Consider the following 22025-nt stretch of genomic DNA (forward strand, 5'->3'; position numbering starts at 1 on the left):
GAAGAGGTAGCATTTGAGCAGAATCTTGGATGAAGTGAGTGAGGGAGTTGGGAGGGCATCTGAGGAAAGAGTGGGCCAGGCGGGGGGTAGGGGGGTGGGGGGAACAGTGGTGCAAAGGCCCTGGGGTAGGAGCAAGCATAGTGTGTTGAAGGAACAGCGAGGAGAGATTATGGGAAGTGAAGTTAGCTGGGGGCCAGATGATGTAGGGCCGTTTAGTCTTGCAAAAGGATTAGGATCTGTATTCTGAAGGGAAACCATGGGGCAGTTTTGAGCTGGGGAGTAACTGGAATTATTTTGAAAAGGCCATTCTAGCTACGAGGGTCTGCAGGGGACAAGGTGGAAGCTGGGTGCCACAGGAGGCCCCTGCAAGAGCCCAGGAGAGAGACAGGTGCAGCTCAGAGCAGGGCGGAGGTGGCAAGGAGCCACAGGCTTCTGAATGTCTCCAGAAGGCAGAGCCAGCGACGTGCTGAGCGGTTGCGTTTGGGAATGGGAGAAAGGGATGGGAGAGTCAAGAGGAAATCTGAGGGCTTTGCCTGAGCACCTGGGAGGGTGTGTTTCCTGAGCCTGGGAGGATGGAGGGAGTTGAGTTGGGGGAAGTGGGTGTCTGGAGTCTGGGGTGGGGTGCATTTGATTCAAGATGCCAGGTAGGGCGCTGGATTGGGGAGTGAGAGGCCTGGCTGCAGGGAAGCTGTGGGGAGTTTTTGGTGTACCAGTGGCATTGAAGGGCGAGAGACTGGAGGAGATCAAGGGGATGAGTGTGGCCAGAGAAGGGAAGTCGGAGGCCTGAGCTGCGGGCTCTCCACAGTGCAGGCTCCCCCTAAAGGCCAGGAGATGGAAATGTGGTCACCAGGGACGGCGGAGGCGGGGGGGGGGGGCGCAGCAGGAGACCCCTGCATGGCGGGGATGAGGGGGCTTTCTGCTAGAGACCCGAGCCCAGCTCCTGAGAGGTTAGTTTGCCATCGCAGTCCTGCCTGGGTGTGCGGGGTGGATCAGCTGAGCTGGTTGTAGTAGGGAACGGCAAAATTGCCCACTGGCTGTCATCCTGACCCCTTTTCCCACCGGTTGGGCATGGGTATGGAGGGGGGGCTCACCTTTCTCACTGCCCTCCCTGACCCCTTGTAGGTTCATCAATAAGCTCCAGCCAGGCTCCGTGAAGAAGGTCAATGAGTCAACCCAAAATTGGCACCAGGTGAGACCAGGCTCTGTTTTTAACTCTTTCAACCCCTGGCCCACAGCCCCTCAGCCCCCCACCCTGCTCATCCTCCACTGACCACCACCTGCTGCCCTCTAGCTGGAAAACATTGGCAACTTCATCAAGGCCATCACCAAGTATGGGGTGAAGCCCCACGACATTTTTGAGGCCAACGACCTGTTTGAGAACACCAACCACACCCAGGTGCAGTCCACCCTCCTGGCCCTGGCCAGCATGGTGAGTGTGGCCGAAGGGTCGGGGCGTGGGCCCATGGTGGGGGTGGCTTTGGAGGGTCTGGGCTGCGAGTGGGGCCCAGCCCAGTGTGGGTGGGAGGGGGAGAGCAGGTACCAGGAGGGGACAATGTGGCCCGGAGGCTCCCTTGTCAGCCCCCTGCTCCCTTTGCCCTCCCCAGGCCAAGACGAAAGGGAGTAAGGTGAACGTAGGGGTGAAGTATGCAGAGAAGCAGGAACGGAAATTTGAGCCAGAGAAGCTAAGAGAAGGGCGGAACATCATCGGGCTGCAGGTACTGGCCCTTCCTCACCTGGGGGTCTTGCTGCTGAGCTGAGCCGGGAGGTCGAGGAGGCCAGGAGGGCACCCAGGTCCCTGAGGGCTTTGGGGCACAGGATATTTGGCTTTAGCTCACATGTATGGCAGGCACTGTGCTTGCCATTTTCCATACCCTAACTCACTCCTCCAGCAGCCCTAAGGGGTTATCATTGCACCCTTTATGCAGATGAGGAAATGGGGGCCTGGAGAAGCTAGCTCACTTGCCAGGGCTGCCCAGGTGATAGGTGGCCTGGCTGGGGCTCGAACCCTGGAAGTCAGGCGCCAGTGGTCTGAGCCACTTACAGGTTATGGGACATGCCTTCTCTGGGCCTGTTTCCAGTCCGGAGCCCGAGAGTGGATGCAGTGGCTCGTTAGAGGTCCATGCAAGTGTGCGTTGACGCGCTATGTCCCATGCTGTGCCTGTGGAGAGGCTCTGTGACCGTTGGGATGATTCTCCTTCTGGCTTCCTAGATGGGCACCAACAAGTTTGCCAGCCAGCAGGGCATGACGGCCTATGGCACCCGGCGTCACCTCTACGACCCCAAGCTGGGCACGGACCAGCCCCTGGACCAGGCCACCATCAGCCTGCAGATGGGCACCAACAAGGGAGCCAGCCAGGTATGTGGGGGGTCGTGGGGTGGGGCCGGTGGGGCCCCTGCCCTCCGCCGTCCCCAGGGTCTGACCGCTGTGCCCTCTGCAGGCCGGCATGACTGCACCCGGGACCAAGCGACAGATCTTCGAGCCAGGGCTGGGCATGGAGCACTGTGACACACTCAACGTCAGCCTGCAGATGGGCAGCAACAAGGGGGCCTCACAGAGGGGCATGACAGTGTATGGGCTGCCGCGCCAGGTCTATGACCCCAAGTACTGCCTGACGCCCGAGTACCCAGAGCTGGGCGAGCCCGCCCACAACCACCATGCGCACAACTACTACAACTCTGCCTAGGGCCCTGAGCCCCCCACCCCGCCTTCCCCCCCCCCCAGGGAGGCTAGCTGCTGCTCTCGGCATGGCCGAGCTGGCCCCGCCGACCCCCTCCCCTGCATGGCGTCCTCCAGCCCCCTGGCACCTGCCTACAGGGTTAGTGTTGGGGGGGGCAGACTGGGGGGGGGCGTGTGTGTCGGGGGGAAGGGGGCCCTCCTCCCTGGAGCGCCGCAGGATCCAACATCGAGCCGGGTGTGCCCAACAGCACCCAAAGGACGCACTGAGCAAAGCTACCCCAGCTGTCCCCCCACTCCCTCACAGGTGGGTCCCCGCAGGGCAAGAAGTCCCCCCAAGCAAAGCCCCCAGAGCCCAGGCTCGGCCCGCCCCCACCCCATCCCCGCAGTGGGAGCAAACTGCATGCCCAGAGGCGCAGCGGACACACGCGGTTTGGTTTGCAGCGACTGGCATAAAATGTGGATGTGACAGCGGCGTTTGTAATGCAAGCACTTTCTTTTTCTATTTCACTGGAGCACAATAAACAGCTGTAAAATCATCGTCTCGGGGCTGCTCTGTCCCAGAGCCTGCGTGGCTCCGGCTCACGTGCCAAGAGCCTTGCTCGGATCTGCTCCATCTCCCATGGACACGGCGGCGCACACACTCACACACGCCGTGAGACACACACATGGAGCCCGCGGCCGCGCGGCTGGGCCCAGGACAGCCACGCGCTCGCACACAAAAGCCGCACACACGCACTACTGTGTGTGGATGGCGTGCGCATACTCTGCAGCCTTGGGCGCGCGCGCGCACACACACACACACACACTCCCCTTTCACAGATACACACATGCAGTACACGCTCCCACTCAAGACACATCAACACACACCCTCGCCCGCATACACAATACCCACACACGTGCTCGGCCCTTGCCTGCCTCTGGAAAGCCTGGGGTTGTGGTGAAAAAGCCCGAGCACTGAGACGGGCTACATGGGGTGTGAATCATGGTTCTGCTTCGCACTGGCTGGGTGACCTGCGGCAACTCACTTGCCCTCCCTAGGCCTGTTTTCCCATCAGGAAGATGAAGACACATCCCTCCTGGGGACATGGGGAAGCTGACATGAAACCGTGCCTCTGGACGGGGGATGACATTTGGCACTGACGGATGAGAATGGACAAGCCGAGTCCTGGAGGCCCCCGTGGGCAGCTGGGCCCCTTCCGCCCTGGAGTGGATTGTGGGCAGGTGGGAGGGGACAAGGCAGTGGAGGAGGATGGGCACTTTGGGGGCCCAGAGCAATGGCCCTTTAAAGACTCGCACAGAGCCGGTGAGTAGCTGACTGCCCGGCGCGGCTGCCCTGTGCGCCCGGCTCACTCTCTGCCCTCTTCTTAGGGCTGATTCCCGAGCCTGGCCTGCGAGGCCAGAGCCCTAGGAATGTGTGGACAGCCTCAACCTCCCCACATTTCCGAGGGGACCCTGTCCTCTGAGTGATGTGGGCCCCAGCTGTCCTGCCTGGAAGCCACCACCTGCAGAGTTCCAAGGAGAGGATGGGGTGGTGGCGGCGGGGGTTAGAGAACAGTGTTCTCCCCTTCCTTCCCCATAGCAGGGGAGATGCTGGAACATGGGGACTTGCGGAGACAGATACGGGAAGACCCGCATGCACAGACGCACACAGCCCCTGGGGCCTTGTAAAAGGGATTCCTGGCGCTCTTGGCCTGGCTAGTGTAGGTCCTGCTCCCCCAATGCCGGCATGGGGAAGCTATGCTGAGGAGGATCCATGCCTGGCCCAGGGCCCTGCCTCCTCGGGAAAACAGCACCATATTAGCACTTGGCCTGTGTAACTGGGGTGGGCGGGCCCTGGAAGCCAGGGGAATGAGTCCCCTTTCTGCCGGACCCCCGAGGGCACCCCCCACCCAGGCGCCTGTCCGAGGCTCTGCCCATACCCACTGGCTCCTGCCTGGGCCAGGGGACCTTGCCTAGGACTTTGGCGGGGGGGAGGGGGGAGGTGGGAACACCAGGGAGGGGCATGTCAGGGGCAGGGTGGGCCTGGGTGGGGGCACATGCTGGACCCAGCGGCTGGGCCTAGTGGCCCAGGCTCCCAGCCAGCTCAGCATCTCCCTCCCTTGGCTTTTCACACCCCTTACTGCCCTGGGCGGGTCCCAGAGTCACTCAAACCCAGGCACTCTGCTGGGCCCCTCCGGCCTCAGCATGGCAGCAGAAGGTTCCATCATCCTTCCTGCTATATCAAGGAAGAACGCAAAGCACGGGTCACCCGGTGCCCAGGCTCAAGGCCGGGTACAGGTGCTGATCGGCCCCAGGCTGTCAGAGCATCAGGACCTCTGTAACTGCAAGACTGTCCGAGGGCACCATGCAATGTGCAGGTGTTCAGCATCAGCCAGGTTCAGAGGCATTTTTTCCAAAACCACCAAGCAATTCACTCAATTCCGACACGACCTAGAGACAGCATCAGATCCCACAGGGTAAGGGCTCAGTCTCATGAGACTGTCCCTCCACTTTTAGGCCCATTGCCAAGTCCAGGTTGTCACCTGTGCTTCTGATCGACCAGCAATAGATCCGGGATTCCCCCCAACCACCTCCTCAGGTTTGATTCATTTACCAGAGCGGCTCACAGAACTCAGAGAAACATTGTATTTTATTAGATTACAGGTTTATTAGAAAAGAATTTAAATCAGCAACAGCCAGATGGAGAAGAGGTGCCCGGGGCCAAAGTGTGGGGACGGGGCGCAGAGCTCCCATGCCCTCCCCAGGTGCCCCCCTCTCCCAGCAGCTCCACGGGTTCACCATGCCCGAGCTCATCAAATCGTGTTGAAGTTTTTATACAGCTTAACCTGCAGCCCCCCTTTCTCTTCCTCAGAGGTTGTGGGTGTTCCTGAGGGTCCCACTCAGTAATCACGCCGTCTTTTGGTGACCAGCATCAACTCAGTTGCGATCAAAAGGGGCGCCTTTGAGTGACAAAAGACACCATCATTCAGGGAACTGCAAGGGTTTGAGGAACTCTGTGCCAAGAACTAGGGACAAAGGCCACTATTTATTGTAACACACACGTGCATCTGGCCCCACCTCCAGCCTTCAGTGACCCCTCATCACCCCTGGAAAAAGGTCCCTTTCATGGACCCTTCATCTTCTACTGTGTTCTCACTTCCTCCCCAAAGGAAGCCATGAGCTGATCCCTTAGCCTGGACCCTGGGCTATGAAGCCAGGCCTCCTGGGTTCAAGGCCCTGCTCTGCAGCCTTTTGGCTCTGGGACCTCGGGCCAATGACTTCCCATCTCTGGCCCAATTCGTCACTGTGAGCCCAGGGCACCCGCCTCACAGGAGGGACAGGGTGGGCCTGGAATGTTACTTCCGTTAGGCTGCCCCCCACACCCCCCAGGAAGCCTTCTCTGATTGCCCCGACCAACCTCCCATCCCACCCCAGGCTCCAGTGGCCCCATTTTGTTGTGCCTGTAAATGCCTGGCCAGACATCTGTGGGTTCACCCATGTTCCTTGGGCCCAGCACTACCCTGGTTTCACCCTGAATGCCTGCTGCGTGGACAAAATGGACATTTTGGACTAACCAAACCCCATCTCCAACGGCCCGCCAGGCCACCTCCGAATGCCTCCGTCTCCCCCTCTCCCTCACTGAGCCCCTGGGCCTGACCCAGAACCCAGGACATCACAGAGAGGCAGGAGTCTGCATCGGCTGCTTTATTTAAGGGCTTGTGGCTGTGACAGATATCCCCGACCCAGCCCCTCCTCCTCTACAAAAGCAACTAAACATGAAAAGGGGCTGTTCTGCCAGGGCTCAGCCAAGGGAGCTACAGGACCGTGGCTCTGAATCTCAGGCCACAGGCCTTGGAAGGCAGGGAAGGAGGGAGGGCAGTCCAGTTCAAGTGGGCAAGGTGCTGGTGAGGTGGGTGAGGAGGCTGGAGGGTCCTGAGGCAGCCTCTGCTGGCCTTGTCCTTGCCCAGAATGTCAGGACACTGGCTCCGAGGAGGAGCAAGCAATTTAAAGGCTTTCAGAGCCAAGTGAAGCACTTCAGGCTCCCCCCGCCCCGGGACAGGGGGGCAACAACCCCACCTCACCTCCAGTCCGCTCCCACAAGCACACTGCCACGGCCACACTTGTGGCCGCACACACTCACACTCACACCCACACCCACTCCATACACGCAGAGGGCTGTGAAGGCCCTGGACCCACACCCTGGACCCTGGAATGTCTCTGGACTGGTAGCCAGCGGGGCAGGTCCACGGCAGGCGGCACTACCAGGGGAGTGGGTCCTCGGCATTGCTACTGATTGGCGGCCTCGCAGGCATCTATCCAGTCGCTGTACACGTCCACTGGTTCTGACAGATCTGGGCCGCTGAGGTCAAGGGCGACTGGTGGCACTGGACCCCTTCCCTGTATACACCTCTCACCGGCGTCAGCCAGGTCCCCGCCCGACACCCTACGTACGCCAGCAGGTGGCACCTCTCTTCCCCTGGGCAGTCACAGCCCCACACCACGGCAAACAGCAGGACCAGAGGAGCGGAAACTGGAGGCCAGTCCCCCTGCTCCTGGCCAGGTGCCCCAGGGCAGCCCACCCGGGGCAGGGGAGCCCTAACTGCTCCCTGCCCTCCCCTTCCCACCCCACCTTCCGGAAAAAGCCCAGCTTCCCAAGGATACATGTGATGGGTGTCTGGAATTCCTCTAGGCACACGGTACAAGAGATGACTCCGGTGTTGCGCGCACGATCCCTGAAACAGGAGGAGGTGGGGGGACTGGTGAGTAAAGGAGTCTGTGTCTCTGGGTGAGGATCCCCCTACCTGGGAAGGCTGGGGCAGAAAGGAGGATGGTGGGAGCAGGGAAGCTGGCTCCCGACTTTGGGAGGAGAGAGGAGGCCCCGTCCCCCACTCACATTTTTACGTCACAAGACTTCTCGTGGTTGCAGAATGGGCAGGTGAACTGGGTCTCTAGGGTGCCGGTCATCTTCTTTTTGGGGGGTGGCTTCCGTTTCGACTTTCTGCGCCCCATGTCTGTAGGAGGACAAACCTGGGGGGGCAGAAGTCAGCAACTCAAGGGGACCCACAGAGCCCTCTGGCCTGACGCTCTGGGAAGCAGGCTGGGGAAGAAGGCGGGGCTGGCACCTCAGGCTCCGCCCCTGAAGGAGGAGACTCCCAGGCCCCAGGTGGGCGGACAATCCAGGCCCACTGCGGGCAGCGGGGATGGCTGCACGCTCTGGCATCAGGTAACCTGAGCTCTAATCCTGGCCCTCCACTTGCTGGGTGACCCCAGGCTGGTGACTTAAACTCTCTGTGCCTCGGTTTCCTATTAGTAAAACAGAGATGAAGCTGCTATTTCAGAGGGGTCTTGTGGGGCTGCCACTCCACATGGTAAGTAAAGTGCGGAGCACAGGACCCGGCCCGTCCATCATCGGCACCCACACAGGATGCCACTGTTCCTGATGAGGATGATACGAGAGACTCTGACAGATCCAGCTGCACAGGGCTGGGCAGGGCCTAAGTGCTCAGAAGCCGGTGATTTTAGGAGCAGCTGCTCCTCTTGTCAAAGGGCATGCAAGCGGCACCCAGGAGCAATGACACTCAAGGAATTTGACAGATCCTCCGGATGAGCCTCCTGGGCTGCCTCTCCACAAATAAAGAGCTGTTGGGCAGAGAAGAGGGGCAAGCATCTCCGTAGAGAAACGCCACATACCAAGCCTGAGGACAGGTGTCTGAGGGCCCCGGCCAGCATTTGGGGACCATACAGGCAGGGGTGTGGGGCAGGCTAAGGAAGGAGCAGGGATGGTGGGAGGGGTTTGGATGGATCCTGTGGGCAGTGGGGAGAGGAAGGATGAAATCTCTGCCTTTCTAAGGCATCGAGGAGAACAGGTCAGAGGTCTGGATGCACATGAAGTCAGAACCAGGACCTGGAGGGATGGCAGTGGCCGAGAGACCGAGACAAATCAGCGGAGTGAGTGTGGCGAGAGAAGCAGGGGTCCAGGATGACTCCTAAGGTGGTGGGGGATGGAGAGGCTGGATGGGGGAGAAGGTGGCATCATTCTCTGATGTCTAATGCACAGGAAGAACAAGATGTTGGGGAAATGATGGGGTCAAGTACCAGAGGGACATCTTGGAAGCAGGGGCGACAACTGAGCATATCTCCCATGACAGGCACTGTGCTCAGGGCTCAATGATCACCAGACCTGGGAATGCCTTCCCAAGGCACTCTCCCCTCTCGCCGCTCCCCCTCTCCCCCACCTGTGTGGCTTTAGCATCATTCCGCCCTGACATGGGAGGCCAGCAGCCTGCCACAATAAACACCAGAATTTCACTCATATTTCGCAATCGCTCTCTACATACCATCCTCACTCTTAACTTGGGGTGTTCCCAATTCTCTGAGTAAACAGAAGTAGTCCATAGAGAACATCCACAAGCCCTCAGGCCCCCCCATTCTGCCTTCCCTCCTTTGCTATGGAAGAATGTCCATGCTCCCCTGGGTCCCAACAACACATTTTCTCTCTCCACTAGATCCACTAGATCATTAACAAACACAGTTATTAAATATATCCTTAAAAACAACCACCTTGTGGGGTGCCTGGGTGTCTCAGTGGGTTGAGCATCTAACTCTTGATTTCAGCTCAGGTTATGATCTCAGGGTCATGGGATCGAGTCCTGTGTAGGACTCCGCGCGCACTCAGCACAGAGTCGGCTTGGGATTCTCTTCCTCTCTCCCTCTGTCCCTCCTACCACTCAAGGCCTGGGGCTCTTTCTAAACAAAAACACAACCACCTTTTCATTCTGTGGGCTTTTCTAGTAGAGCTGTCTGCCCTCACTGCTTGGATTCATTTCCTCCCATTCTCCCTCTACCTCCCCACCATTCTGCTCACCCCCCCTCAGGGCACTGGACACACTGGTCCCTAGTCCCACCCTTCCCATGCAGCTCTCAGGACCCCGTACTCTGTCCCAGCCTCACTGGTGGTGCCTTTCAGTTTCTGCTGTTGCCCCCAGCCCCAGCCCCGAAGTCTCTTAATGGTACATGAGCCCACAAGCTCAATCTTTGGGCTCCATTTCATTTGCACTCACCTCCATGGAGATCTCGCCCTGCCTCAGGGCTTCAAATGCCTCCTCCATACTGATGCCTCCCGATTTCACCATCCTCAGTGTCTCCTCTCAACTACAGACTGGCTCGTTTTACTGCCTCGGCTACACCTTCACCTGATGTTAACACACGTTTAAACATAACCCATCCCAAACCAAGCTGCTGACACCTCAAGAGGCTTTTCCGGCCTTCCCCATCTCAGCAGATAACAAATCCATCTATCCAAAAACCTTGGACTCACCCTAGATTCCTTTCTCTCCCTCTCACACCCCTTATCTGATCCTGATCCTGCTGCCCTCCCTCTAAAAGACATCCAGAATCTGCCCACTTCTTGCCAAGACCATGGTCTGAGTCCCGGAGTCCTGGTCATGCTCACACAGCCTCCTCATTGGTCTCCCTGCATCTCCTTCCCCACCCGCCTCCCTCCAAATATAAATTCTATGGTGGCAGGGATTTGTCTTTTCTTTGGATCCCCAGAGCCTAGAACGGCTGGTGGCCCAGAGCTGGCGTGCAACAAATGTTTACCGAATGAATGAATGAACCAATGCCAGGCCCTTCGCTAACCACAGTAATGCTGCAATCAAGGCAGGCAAAGTGTCTGCTCCGGTGGAACCTCTACTCTAGTAGAAGCAGACAGACCCTCAACAACTAAATAAGAGAAACAATTTCAATTATCAGTAAGTGCTGTGAGATTAATCAATCAGGGCCAAGTGAATACTTCCGGAGTGGGGCTACTTCAGATAAGAGTGGGGTGGGAAGGACCCTCTGGGTAAAAGTCATTTAACCGGAGGCCTGAATGATGAGAGAAAGCAACCACGTGAAATAGTCCAGCTGACGGAACAGCAACTGCAAAGGCTCTGAGGCAGAAGCAGCTTTTTTTTTCCAGAAAGAGAAAGATTGGTACAGCTGAAGCTCAGTGAGCAATGAGAAAGAGTACGAGATGGGGCAGCAGAGGAAAGCAGCCAGACCCCAAAGGAGTGGCCAGTTCTACAGCCCATGGTCTCACCTGCTCAGGGCAGTGTTTTGTTTCCCCAAAGCCTGGCCCTGGGTACCACCTGTAACAGAATCACCTGGGTGGGGGGTGGTGCTCAAAAAAATGCAGATTTCTGAACCTCATCTCAGACCTGCCCCCAGTGGAACGGGGTGGGAGGCACGATTTGCCCACTGCTGAATCCCCAGCTCGGGTAGAGCCTGGTATGCATTAAGCGCTCAGTAAATACCTGCTGAATGAATAAGTAAGTCTCTTGAATCAGAAGGTACGGATGGGCCCCAGAATCTCATTTTACCCGGCGTCTGCTGCATCCCCAACCCCACAGCAGAGAAGGGGTCTGGCCTGTACACAAAGCTCCGGGGGCCTTAGCCACTCCTGTGGCGACCTAAGTCCAAGCGCGCCAACGGGGCCCGGAAAAGGGATCGGTCCCCAACCCTGCCGTGACTCACGCGGCGGCGAGTGAGCGGTCCCTCCAAGCTCACCGAGGTTTCGGCGACGCCTCCCGCCGGCCGCCCGTGGGAGCCGGGCCACCGAACAGCCGCGCTTAGCGGGCTGGGGTCCGGGGGAGCCAAGCTCCCCGGCAGGCCACCCCCCAAACCCGGGGTCCTCGACGCCTCCTCCTGGACCCCGTGAGCGTCTCCAAGTAGAAGATCGCCCACTCACGCCAAGCCCCAACGCCCGCCGGTGCGAACCGTCACCTACACTCTTCCCCTCGTTGCGACGGCCTCGTTCACCCGGGAGACAGTGGCTTCCGTCTTCCACCGGAAGCGGAAACCCCTCTCCTCTTCTCACCCGAGGCCGGGACCGCCCCGCAAGCAGGCCCCGCCTCCTCCAGTGCACCCGCGTACTCGCGTACCGGGCCGGGAGGCGGGGTCGTAGTGCGCCTGCGCGAGGGCGCGTGCGCTTTGGACTGTGGTAATGCACACCCCGCTTCTGATGAGCTCCCGTGAGTGGAGGTTACCGCGTTTCGGGAGCCGTGGTGGCTGGGAGTTTCCAGCATTGGAAAGGCTGACTTGCCCTTGGCCGCAGCATCTTCACTTGTCTTTTCTCCCAGTTCAAGCCCCACCCCCTCACAGCCCACCTGGATCTCCCCAACTGCGGACACATTCAAATATCTCAGTGCTAAGGAATTGCAAATACCAGTACGGCTGAATCGGTGATGGGGGAGCTTGTCGGACTCTCTTCTCAAACTTCAATAGGAGCCTGCGGATCTTCTTAAAGTTCAAGTCTGATTCATTAGGTCAGGTGTGCGGTCTAAAAGTCTGCATTTCCCGGTGACGTCCATGCTGCTGGTCCGCGGACCACCCTGAGTGCTGAAGTTATAATAGAAAAGGTTGAATAGGCATACACGGACCAGATCAGGTGGAGTTTTGTGGGCCATGTGAGGGACTGTTTTGGAGTTGGGGGAGGAAGGAATAAGGCTCTACGAATCCCACAATTTAGGGAAGAAGCTGGACATAAACATAAAGGATCAATTACTACACTTTTCAGTGCAGCAGAGGAATATGTGTGGATCTCAGAGCGTATGATGGTGGAGGGGACTGCCAAACTAGTCTGAGAGGTTAGGGAAGGCTTCTTGGGAGGCTGACGCTGAGGTTGAAATCGAAGACTGAGCAGGAGTTACACAGAGATAGCACCTGCAGAACTTCTGATGGAGTGAAGGAGAGAAAGGAATCAAAGACAATTCCCACTGTCTGGAGCCCCTGGGTGCTGCCTCTCAGAAAGATGATTTGGAGGAGAAATCAAGGGTTGTGTTCTAGCCATGATTTTTGAGACAAGCAAAGAGAGGTATGGGGCAGGCCATTGGAAGTGGAGTCTGGGGTTCAGATTGAAGGATCTGGATGTGATTTTGAGAGTCATTCACCTATGGGGGTTATCTGAAGCCTTGGAGCCAGAGGAAGTCACCTCGTTTCAGGGTGGGGGGGGGTAAAGTATAGCCAAAGAAGAGGACTAAGAAGGAGGCCAGGGCACCCCATCCTTAGATGGTAGGAGAAGGAGTCAGCAAGAGACTGAGCGGACTGGTGAGGTAGGGAGGAGAGAGAGGCGAGTGTCCTTTCCCAGAAACCTCCAGAAGAAGGTATTTCAAGAGAGGGAGAGTGGTCAGCTATGTCACATGTGGTTGCAAGAGAATTAACTCCGTTGACTCTGCAAGTGTTTGGTCACTGGTGACCTTGATAGCTGTTTCATTAGAGTGTTCAGGAAAATAATTTATAATGACATGTATTTTAAGTTGAGCTATCTTCAAGGTATCCCCTAGGGGGCAGTGTTACCCTTGGAACTGACTAGGGGACCCTTTCAGTGCTGATACAAACTTGTATACACGCAGGATGGGATCATACTATATATTACCTTGCAACTTGCTATTTACACTGAATAGTCAAAACACATACAAGTAGCTTTTGTTTTTAGTAGCTACACAATTCATATTGCAACTTGGCCATAGGATATGGACAATCCTATATTTGCTCATGATTGCCAGGTTTGTTTCTTTTCTTTCTCATTCTATTTTTTTCTATTTCTCTCTCTCTCACTTCCTTCCTTCCTTTCTTCCTTCCTTCCTTCCTTCCTTCCTTCCTTCCTTCCCAGCTTTATTGAGATATAAGTGACAGACAATAAATCACTTGTAAACTATGAAATTTCATGTTTTGACCTATGTGTACACCCATGAAACCCTCACCACAATTAAGATAGTGAATGTGTCTATCACTCCCAAAAAGTTTCCTTTTTTAAAAAAGATTTTATTTATTTGAGAGAGAGAGAGACAGAGCATGAGCAGGGGGAGGTGCAGAGAGAGAGAGCAAGAGGAAGAAGCAGACTCCCCGCTGAGCAGGGAGCCTGACGTGGGGCTCGAACCCAGGACCCTGAGATCTTGACCTGAACCCTGAGATCGTGACCTGAACTGAAGGCAGACGCTTATCCGACTGAGCCACTTAGGTGCCCCAGCCCCCCGAAAAGTTTCTTCACGTTTCGTTGTAGTCAGTTCCTGCCCCTGCCCCTGCCCCTAGCCCCTGGCACCAACTGATCTGTTTTTAGTTCCTACAGCTTTGTATTTTTCAGAAAGTCCTATGAAGAGAATCATACATTATGTATAATCTTTTGAGTTTAGCTTCTTTTGTTCAGCTTACTCGGTTTGAGACTTGTGCATGTTGTGTCTATCATTAGTTTACTTCATTTTATCACTGAGTTGCATTCCATTGTGTGGACGGACCACGCTTTGTTTATCCTTGCACCTGTTGATGGACATGTGGGTTGTTTCCGGTTTGGGGCAGTTATGAGTAGAGCTAGTCTGAACCGTCTCATTCAGATCTTTGTGTGGATGTTCGTTTTTATCTCCTATGGTGTTTTATTTCTATACTAAAAATATGTGATCCCTCTGGGTTTTAATTTTTGTCAATGGTCTGAAGTAGGGCTCAGGCTCTGTCTTCTGGGAAAATTAACAAGGCAAATAACACCTTTCCGTGAAATTACAGCGCTGCCTTCAACCTGCATCACATTCTCATGTGTTCTTGAATTTGTTTCTGGATTTCCTCTGGATGTTTTCTCTGAGCTCGTGTCCTGTTGTTTTGATGACAGTGCATTTTGTAAGGCGGGTCTCTCACCTTATTATTTATGATTCTTGGCCTGCGAGGTTGTTGAGGGTGGGGCCTGACCTCCGGGACAAGCTGCTGACCCGGCACCTGGGGTGAGGAGTGGAGTGCGGGAGATGAGAATATCCATGATGGTTGGATCACTAGAGGTTGCCTGGGGAGAGTGAGAGGAGATGAGAGCCTGTGAGTGGCCTTGAGGAGGTCTGCCATCTTGTTCTGGGACGTTTAGAAGGCATCTTTCTTTTTTTTTTTTTTTAAGATTATTTATTTATTTATTTATTTGACAGAGAGAGAGAGACAGCGAGAGAGGGAACACAAGCAGGGGGAGTGGGAGAGGGAGAAGCAGGCTTCCCACGGAGCAGGGAGCCTGACGCGGGGCTGGATCCCAGGACCCTGGGATCATGACCTGAGCCGAAGGCAGACGCTTAGCGACTGAGCCACCCAGGCGCCCCTAGAAGGCATCTTTCTAATAGGGGCTGCGTGCTAGCTAGCACTGTCCCCTGAGCTGGACGGAAGCCTTCTGAGGGCGAGTGTCTGCCCTGCCTTCTTCTTTTTGGCTCTCCTTGGGTCCGCAGCTGCCTGGCACAAGGCTTGGTCATTGTGGAGAAGGGGGCCTGGCTGACAGTCCGGCTCCCTGCCCCTCATTCCCTGTGTCAGCTTGGATGTGTCACTTCTCCTTTCCACGTGCTGGGCCCTGTGAACAGGGACATTGGGCTAATTCCACGCTCTGGGCCCTGTGAACGGGGACATTGGGCTGACTTCTGATTCAGCTCCCTGCCTGCCCGGAGCCTCTGAGTCAGTGGGAAGAGGCTGGGTAGCTGTGAACCGCCTTGCTGTTGTGGTTAAGATAAAGGGTCTGCCACTTCCTTGGCATGACCTTGGGCACATCGCTTAATCTGTCGAGCTTCTCGAAAGTCCTCAGAGAAGCAAGGATGATTCTGGCCCTTGCCTCATGGGTCAGGATTAGATGTGATGGTGTTTCTTTGGCATAGAGCTTGGCTGATAGTCATGCCAGGCAGGTAAACATCAGCTGGAAGGAACCCAGGGCTGGCATTTTTGGTAAGAAAGCTTTGCTTCCTGTTCACAGGAACCTGGGCATCTGTAACAAATGCAACAAGATCAACTTCTATCAAGTAGCAAATGGAAGGTGCCCCTTCCAGCCAGTTCCTCTCCCTGGAAGTAACTCAGTTGCATTTTGTCCAAGTTGTTACTTCATTTCACTCAGTGGGGCTGACTTCACTCAGTTGGAGGCACACAAGTGGGTCCCTGCCCTGTGGCAGCTGAAGTGACAGTTGAGGGCAGGCCAAGGGAGCAGTCTCTGTGACTTGCCTCTCCCTGGCTGGCTCAGGCGGTGTGTGGGTGGGTGTTACTCAACTCTCCCCCTAGGGGAACTGGGCTTCTCTGCAGCTTTCGACTCAGGATGCACATTCTGCTTTTAGCATTTATTGTAAGAAACAGGCCCTGCCATAATTCTGCTTCTGAAAGTTTTCCTATGTACCTACTTGCACAGATGTACAGAAGCACATGGGCCCAGGGGTATCCACTGGAGGTGTGTGTGTGTTTAAAGATTTTGTTTATTTATTTGAGAGAAAGAGATTGAGAGAACGAGTGGGAGGAGGGGCAGAGGGAGAAGCAGACTCCCTGCAGAGCAGGGAGCCCAATGTGGAACTCCATCCCAGGGCCCCAAGACCATGATCTGAGCCGAAGGCAGGCACTTAACTGACTGAGCCACCCAGGCGCCCTAAAGCTCTGTTCAGGGAACACATAAGAGGGAAGGATTGGAAAAGATTTCAGCGGGCCCCAGCCAGGAGCCAGGGACATAAGGTGGAAGCCCCATGGCTATCATAAAGAATTGCAGTCCTACTTGTGGGAATGTATCCAATTTATCCTACAAATGTATCTGTACAGGTAGGAAATGAACGCATGGAGCTATTTACAGCAGCAGTGTTTGAGGATAGCAAAATTATTGGAAGCAATTGAGACAACCCTCGGTAAATGGCTGGCTAGTTAGATAGACAGTGGGATCAGGCGGGGCCTCTGTAGCTGTAGAAAGAGCCAGAAGCTCCCCCTGAGAGCTGATGGGCAAATCTCCAGGTATAACACAGCAACAGCCAAGTGCAAAGTGAACCTTTGGGGCTGTGGGAAATGCTTTTATCTTGATGGTAGTGGTGGGTTTGTGGCTGGGTGACTGTGTCAAAACTCAGCGAACTGCACCCTTTAAATGTGTCAATGACACGTCCATACGGTTGGTTTGAAAACAACAGATAAGCAAGGTGCAGATCCGTGGGAGAGGGGAGAAAACAAGTTCACGCATGCTCTTATTTGAATAGAGAAACCCTGGAAGGAAACAAGGCATTTACAAAAAGTTATTTCCTTCCAGGAGAGGGGGACAGAAGAACAGGGAGGGAAGGAGATATTTCACTTTTCTATAAACCTTAGATTTTCAACCCACATGACTGCATTGCCAATTCCATATGGAGATGAACAAAAAGGAATGTTCTGTATGGATAGTTGTGTTGTGTTTAGCAGAAAGAGCATGCACCGAACTGTGTGGTGTATATCATGTTGTGTAAGAAAGGGGGGGCATTGATTGTGGCAGGAAAGAAAATGAGGGACAGCGGGTGCCCCTGGGGAGCTGGGCGTGCAGGAGGAAGGCTTGATTGGAGTGGTAACCCTTCTTTCTGTTTGGTCTTTCCTTAAAATCGCATCCATGCCTGAGGCCAGGTGAGAGATGGAGGCTTAGAGCAGCGAGTGGGAGAGACCCGACCCTCTGGGACCCAGGTGATGGGACATGCCAGCAAAGGGAGTTTCGAAAGAGACACTCAGCTCATGCGTTCAGCCTCTGCAACTATTCTTTTATTGAATATTCGGCAGTGACAGAAAGATGCTTGATTCAGGAGAAGGCTTTCCCTCCCTGCCCCCCATTGCCCGGAACTCAGGTTGGACAAGCCCGGCTACTGGGCACAGCACTCTGGCTGGTACACGTGTCCCTGTGTCTTTCACATACGTGAGCATCCTTGTCACAAGGGCCACCTGGAACCACAGCTCCTCATCTGTGGTTCTCCCTCTGCTCTGCTGCGGCCCCGGAGGGCCCTTGAGAAAGCCTGCCCATGGGCACGGGTCCCAGCAGGGCCCACCCACCCCCTGGCAGGGAGGCCCCTCTGCCTCAGGCCTTAGACTGGTGTACTCGAGGGTGCTCGGGCCTGGCTCGCCTTGGCAGTCTGGTCTTGAAGAGGGACTTGCCCGAGGCTTCGATGTAAGTGACGCTCATCTCTTTGGGGCTGATCTCCACGTAGGCAAAGCCACCCAGCGAGTCTTCGGCCCCGTAGTGGAAGCGCAGGTAGCCGTTGGGAACCTTGCGCAGATGCTTTTTCGAAGGGTCCATGAAGTTTCCGGCCCCACTCAGCACGTAGCCCACGCCATTCTCATCCTGAAGGTACTGTGCACGGAGGGCGCTGGGTCAGTGGGGGCCCCAGCCCCTCAGTGAGGCTGACCACCGGCTTTGTGCCCGCCTGTCTGGAGTCCGGGGCCAGGTCTGTCCCTGACCACAGAGTCATCTTGGGAAAGGACCAGACACCCTCGGGGCCTCAGTTTCCTTGCCTGTAGCAATGTATCCATCCTACTTCACAGCCTGAGAACTGAGTAAGCAATTGGCCCCTGGTGGCTAGTATGCTGACTTTTAGGAAACTTTGGGCTGTTTTCCTGGTTAGACAGCATACAGCTTAAGGGACACTTGGGAGATCTCCTCCCGCCTCCCCCCCAAGCAGCAGGAGGATCCCCATGCGGCACCGTTGGCTGGGCTGGGGACCGCCCTCCCCTCCCCCACAGACCCCTCACCTGCAGGTTGTGGTCATGGCCACACAGGTAGGCAGTGACCTTGTACGTGGCCAGAAGTGGCATCAGTTGCTTGACCAGGCAGCGGGTGGGCCCGTGCTCGGCAATGGACCACACGGGGTAGTGGCCGGCCACCAGCACGTAGTCCTCCTTGGCCGCCACCAGCTGCTTCTTGAGCCAGGCCAGCTGTGTGCGGGCCAGCGCCGGGTCACGGGGCCTTTCGGGCTGCTGGCTCAGGAAGTCATCTGAGTTGCCACACAGCGTCACCGTGTCCAGCATGAAGATGGCCACGGACACGTTGGACCGCGGGACTTTGAAGCGCAGACGGTAGTAAGGGCTGGGGAAGTTCCTGTGGGGGAGACGGAGGCAGATGAGCCCCAGGTTCGGCTCAGGCCCCGGGGGGCCTCTCTGTCCACCTGGGTGAGGCGTGGCGGAGGGCGTGGGGCAGGCTCACCAACGCTGAGAGATCCTGGAGTAGGCTATCTGTGCCGAGACGTTCCCCAAGTGGTCGTGGTTGCCAGCCAGCACGTACCAGGGCACGTTGCGGAGGGAGGAGGCAGAGAACACATCCTCGAAGGTCTCCTGCGGCACACAGAAGGGAGACGCCCCCCCCCCAACCCCAGGGTCAAGCAGCTACCCTGATGCTCCCACCAAGTCCAGGGGTCCAGGGCCAAGGGAGACAAGGAGTGCTCTAGGTACCCACAAGTGTCAGCTTCCCTCTGCCCTCTCCAGAGTCCAAAGGTCGAATGGCTTTTCCACACGTGTCCCCCACCCCACTGGCACATACCCGAAACCTCTTGTCGTTGGCATCCTGCACGCCAGTGAAATAGAAATTGTCCCCCAGGGACAGGATGAAGTCCGCGCCAAGGATCTGCACGGTCCTGGCAATCTCCTTGGCATTGGCCGTCTCCCGGGCAGTATAGAACGGGGCATTGGGGACTCCTCCCCAGTCACCCAGAGCCACAAAGCGCAGGACGGGGTTGGCTCCGTCAGCCAGGGGGAGCACTAGCAAGGCTTGAAGGATAAGCAGCACAGTGTGTGTGTCCATCTGGGAGGGGGAGAGACAGGAGCTGGAGGGCCCGGGGCTGAGGCATGGTTAGCGGGCCCTTGAGACCCCTGCCCTGAGAGAGGGGGAGACAGCCCCCTACAGGGCTGGCCCTCATTCCCAGGACTTCAGGGCAGGAGCCGGCTGGGAGGGTCAGAGGGTAGGCAGGGTCCAGGGGCAGGGAAGGGTGGCAGTGCAGGCCCCTTCTGGCCGCCCTCATCCCACACCCAGCACTCACCCTGGGGGAGGCACAAGCCAGTCAGCCAGGGGCTCAGAGAGGCAGGTTAGCTCCTGGGCAGAACTGGCAGTCACTGAGCCTTTATTCCCTGGGGCGGAAATGGATCATTAGTGAGGATGATGCAGTTTCTCCGCAAACTGTTCCAGAAGCCCTCCCCTTGGGTCATGTGAGCTTTGGAGTTCCCCAGTGCTGGACACGGGATTCGGGTGGGGGTCTGGCCCCCGAGTGAGTGCAGCCGTGCCTTCCCTCGCAGCCTGTGTTTGTCCACATGAGCTTGTTTGTGTCGTGGGCCCCAGGCACCCCGTTATCTGTGTGTGCCGTGTCTGTCGCTGTATCTGTGGGCCCCAGCCAGACACATCTTGTGTGTCCATGCGCTCCCGGGACGTGTTTGTCCGCCTGTGTCTGGGTGTGTCTGCACTGTTTCCTGTGTGTAGCCAAGCGTGCCTGCCTGGGTCACATGTCTGTTGTGTGCCCGGGAGTCCTTTGTCCCTGTAGATGCGCACATGGAGCCTGGCAAGGCCCGCGTGGTGTGTCGGTGACATTTGCCTGGGTTCTACAGTGGAACTGTGTGGGATATCGATTTGTGTCCCTGAGTTGTGGCCCGAGTCGTGTTGTGTCTCACGTGAGTTGTGTGTTTGACAACATCCGGGTTTGAGTCCCAGGGTCACCTCCCTCCCCCAAACATCAGGGTCTCCCTTTTCCAGGAAGTCCTGCCCACACCTTCCCCTCCTCCCCACCCCCCATTCCCCACAGGAGGAACCCAGGCGAGGGCAGCTGGTGACACCCACGTGACCACTGATTTTTTACCCTCACACTGCCTGCAGGCCTCCCAGTGCCGGCTGCCCCTGAGAGTAGGTAGGCAGGTGGGCGCTTGGGCAGTGGGCAGTGGGCACCCCCCCCGCCCCCCGCACTGGTGCCCTGTCGGACCTGCCCCTGTCCCTGCTGCCCGCCCTGACTCCAGACTCGTTCCCTGCACACTCACGACGGGCCGATGGGCGGGGCCCCTCTTTCAACGCGGAGGCTCAGCGAAGTGAGGTGACCTGCCCTGGGTCACCCAGCACAGGCTGGCTGTTTGTGCCTCCCGCCTCCGCAGCGCGGACAAACAGGAAGTGGGCCACCCCGGCAGGCGGAGCCCCCTCCCCCGGGGCCCCCGCGTTGTTCACACCCGCCGGACGGGTCTCACCTGCCGTCGGCGGGGCCGGCGGCGTCGCGGGTGGGGGGGGGGGCGGCGGCAGGAGCGTGGGGCGCTGGCGGCGGCGGCGGGCGGCTCGGCTTGCAGGAGGCCGCGGCCTTCCTGCCCGGTCCGCGGGCCCGGGGCCGGCCCAGGTGATCCCCGGCCGGGAGGGCGGGCGCCTCGGCCGCCCGGGGCCCCGGCCGCCACGCCCCTGAATCCGGCTGGGCGGCTGAGCGCCGCCACGCTTCCGGGGCGCGGGCGGCACGTCTGTAAAATGGGGTTCGGCACCCGAGGGGCGGCCCAGGCCCGCCGATTGGGCTGCAGCTCAGGCCAGCGACCGGAGTTCCTCCCTCTGCCCCCACGCAGGCCGAGTGTCCCCATTCCTTCACACCTGGGACACCCACAGCCCGCGATGGCTGGGTAGGGCCTCAGCCTGGGCCGGGCCACCCTCTAGTGAGGAAGTATGTCGTCTTCAACCTCAGCTTCCTGGTCTTTAAAATGGGTGTGAGGGCAGAAAAGTCAAATCTTGCCCAGAAAGAATTCCAAGCAAGTGGAAAGGCCCCTCCAGGAGCTGGAACTCAACCCTTACTGCCTCCTTTTGAGTGTGGACTGGACTCAAAGGAGTAAGTGACTTTCATCCAAAGAATAAAGTATGGAAAAACAAAAGACAGGAACCGTCCAGGGGAGACACCTGGCAGACATCGCCTTAACCAAATGGTCCATGCTAACATTCCTGGGGATGTCTTACTAACATCATGTCGTGAGAAGGGCACCTTGCCTCTGTGGGTTTCTTCCCAGGAACCTGTAACCACAAGCTGAGGGTGAGAACAATAACACCCAGGAAACACCCAAATTGAGTGATATTCTATAAAATACCTGACCCGTATTTGCAAAAACGTCCCAGGCTTGAAGAAGAAGTTTGAGGAGCTGCCACAGATTGCAGGAGACCCAAGAGACATGAGCACAAAATCAAATGTGGGATATTGGACCAGAAAAGGGGCAGTTGTGGAAAAACTGGTGACATCCAAATAAAGCCTGAATGATCCTGGAGTGCCCTGCACCATCTTTTGCCACTTTTCTGGAAATCTAAAATTATTCTAAAATTAAAAAAAAAAATTTATTCTGAAAAAAGGGAATGATCCAAGAAACCTAAAATTTTATTCAACACGTATTGAGCACCCACTGTATACCCAGGACCAGCTGACCCAGCAGTGAACAAGACAGACAGGAAAACCTGCTCTGTTGGGGCAGGGAAATTTAGACTCTAGCTTTTAATTACTTTCCTTTCTTTGGGGATGGGGTGGGGCATTCTCTTTCCATTTTATATTTTATGTACTGTTTGGATTTTGGCTTGAAAAGTCTTGTTCGTTATTTTGCCAGTCTTCCTCTTAACATATCTATATGTTAAAATGTAAACCCAGGA

At 56.6% G+C, this 22025-nt stretch overlaps 3 protein-coding genes across 11 annotated transcripts in view; 1 reads left to right on the forward strand and 2 right to left on the reverse strand.

Annotated features, from left to right (window-relative positions):
* Positions 1 to 3214, forward strand: part of CNN1 (calponin 1) — a 6118-nt gene extending 2904 nt beyond the window's left edge. For 2 of the 3 annotated variants that reach the window (XM_006744282.3, XM_081813157.1), the window contains exons 3-7: positions 1123 to 1189; positions 1292 to 1429; positions 1605 to 1715; positions 2210 to 2356; positions 2439 to 3214. In XM_006744282.3, the coding sequence (XP_006744345.2) occupies positions 1123 to 1189; positions 1292 to 1429; positions 1605 to 1715; positions 2210 to 2356; positions 2439 to 2684 (709 nt within the window). In that variant the 3' untranslated portion in view covers positions 2685 to 3214. The remainder of the gene's footprint in view (positions 1 to 1122; positions 1190 to 1291; positions 1430 to 1604; positions 1716 to 2209; positions 2357 to 2438) is intronic. The other variant, XM_081813152.1, reaches the window with a different exon arrangement.
* A 3132-nt stretch (positions 3215 to 6346) lies between these two features.
* Positions 6347 to 11543, reverse strand: ELOF1 (elongation factor 1). 5 transcript variants are annotated; one of them, XM_006744280.3, is made up of 4 exons: positions 11427 to 11543; positions 7551 to 7684; positions 7319 to 7389; positions 6347 to 7008 (listed from the first exon to the last, which is right to left on the reverse strand). In XM_006744280.3, the coding sequence occupies exons 2-4, from the start codon at positions 7664 to 7666 to the stop codon at positions 6944 to 6946; spliced, it is 252 nt and encodes an 83-aa protein (XP_006744343.1). In that variant the 5' UTR covers positions 7667 to 7684; positions 11427 to 11543; the 3' UTR covers positions 6347 to 6943. The 5 variants fall into 5 exon arrangements, with proteins under 5 accessions (XP_006744343.1, XP_030895972.1, XP_006744344.1 ...); XM_031040112.2 differs by having other exon boundaries at positions 11423 to 11480; XM_006744281.3 differs by lacking the exon at positions 11427 to 11543 and adding an exon at positions 11174 to 11407.
* A 5598-nt stretch (positions 11544 to 17141) lies between these two features.
* On the reverse strand, positions 17142 to 20653 carry ACP5 (acid phosphatase 5, tartrate resistant). 3 transcript variants are annotated; one of them, XM_081813187.1, is made up of 6 exons: positions 20612 to 20653; positions 19429 to 19516; positions 18933 to 19193; positions 18600 to 18727; positions 18149 to 18494; positions 17142 to 17750 (listed from the first exon to the last, which is right to left on the reverse strand). In XM_081813187.1, the coding sequence occupies exons 3-6, from the start codon at positions 19191 to 19193 to the stop codon at positions 17478 to 17480; spliced, it is 1008 nt and encodes a 335-aa protein (XP_081669313.1). In that variant the 5' UTR covers positions 19429 to 19516; positions 20612 to 20653; the 3' UTR covers positions 17142 to 17477. The 3 variants fall into 3 exon arrangements, with proteins under 3 accessions (XP_081669313.1, XP_006744341.2, XP_081669308.1); XM_006744278.3 differs by lacking the exon at positions 20612 to 20653 and adding an exon at positions 20411 to 20567; XM_081813182.1 differs by lacking the exon at positions 20612 to 20653 and having other exon boundaries at positions 19429 to 19977.
* Between the last annotated feature and the right edge of the window lie 1372 nt (positions 20654 to 22025).

Source organism: Leptonychotes weddellii, chromosome 1 (genome assembly GCF_054177405.1).
Source record: "Leptonychotes weddellii isolate Sample4059 chromosome 1, ASM5417740v2, whole genome shotgun sequence".
Lineage (NCBI taxonomy): Eukaryota > Metazoa > Chordata > Mammalia > Carnivora > Phocidae > Leptonychotes > Leptonychotes weddellii.

Bases quoted from the DNA above. Each gene is read 5' to 3' on its own strand.
- ELOF1 (XM_031040110.2), bottom strand. From the start codon at position 9,789: ATGGTGAAATCGGGAGGCATCAGTATGGAGGAGGCATTTGAAGCCCTG. The intron at 7,390-7,550 runs GTGAGTGGGGGA...CTCCTGTTTCAG, and splicing joins AAGTCTTGTGACGTAAAAAT to GGATCGTGCGCGCAACACCG. The intron at 7,009-7,318 runs GTATCCTTGGGA...TCAGCGGCCCAG, and splicing joins ATTCCAGACACCCATCACAT to ATCTGTCAGAACCAGTGGAC.
- ACP5 (XM_081813187.1), bottom strand. From the start codon at position 19,193: ATGGACACACACACTGTGCTGCTTATCCTTCAAGCCTTGCTAGTGCTC. The intron at 18,728-18,932 runs GTATGTGCCAGT...TGTGTGCCGCAG, and splicing joins CCAACGACAAGAGGTTTCGG to GAGACCTTCGAGGATGTGTT. The intron at 17,751-18,148 runs GTGAGGGGTCTG...CTCCGTGCACAG, and splicing joins GCCATGACCACAACCTGCAG to TACCTTCAGGATGAGAATGG.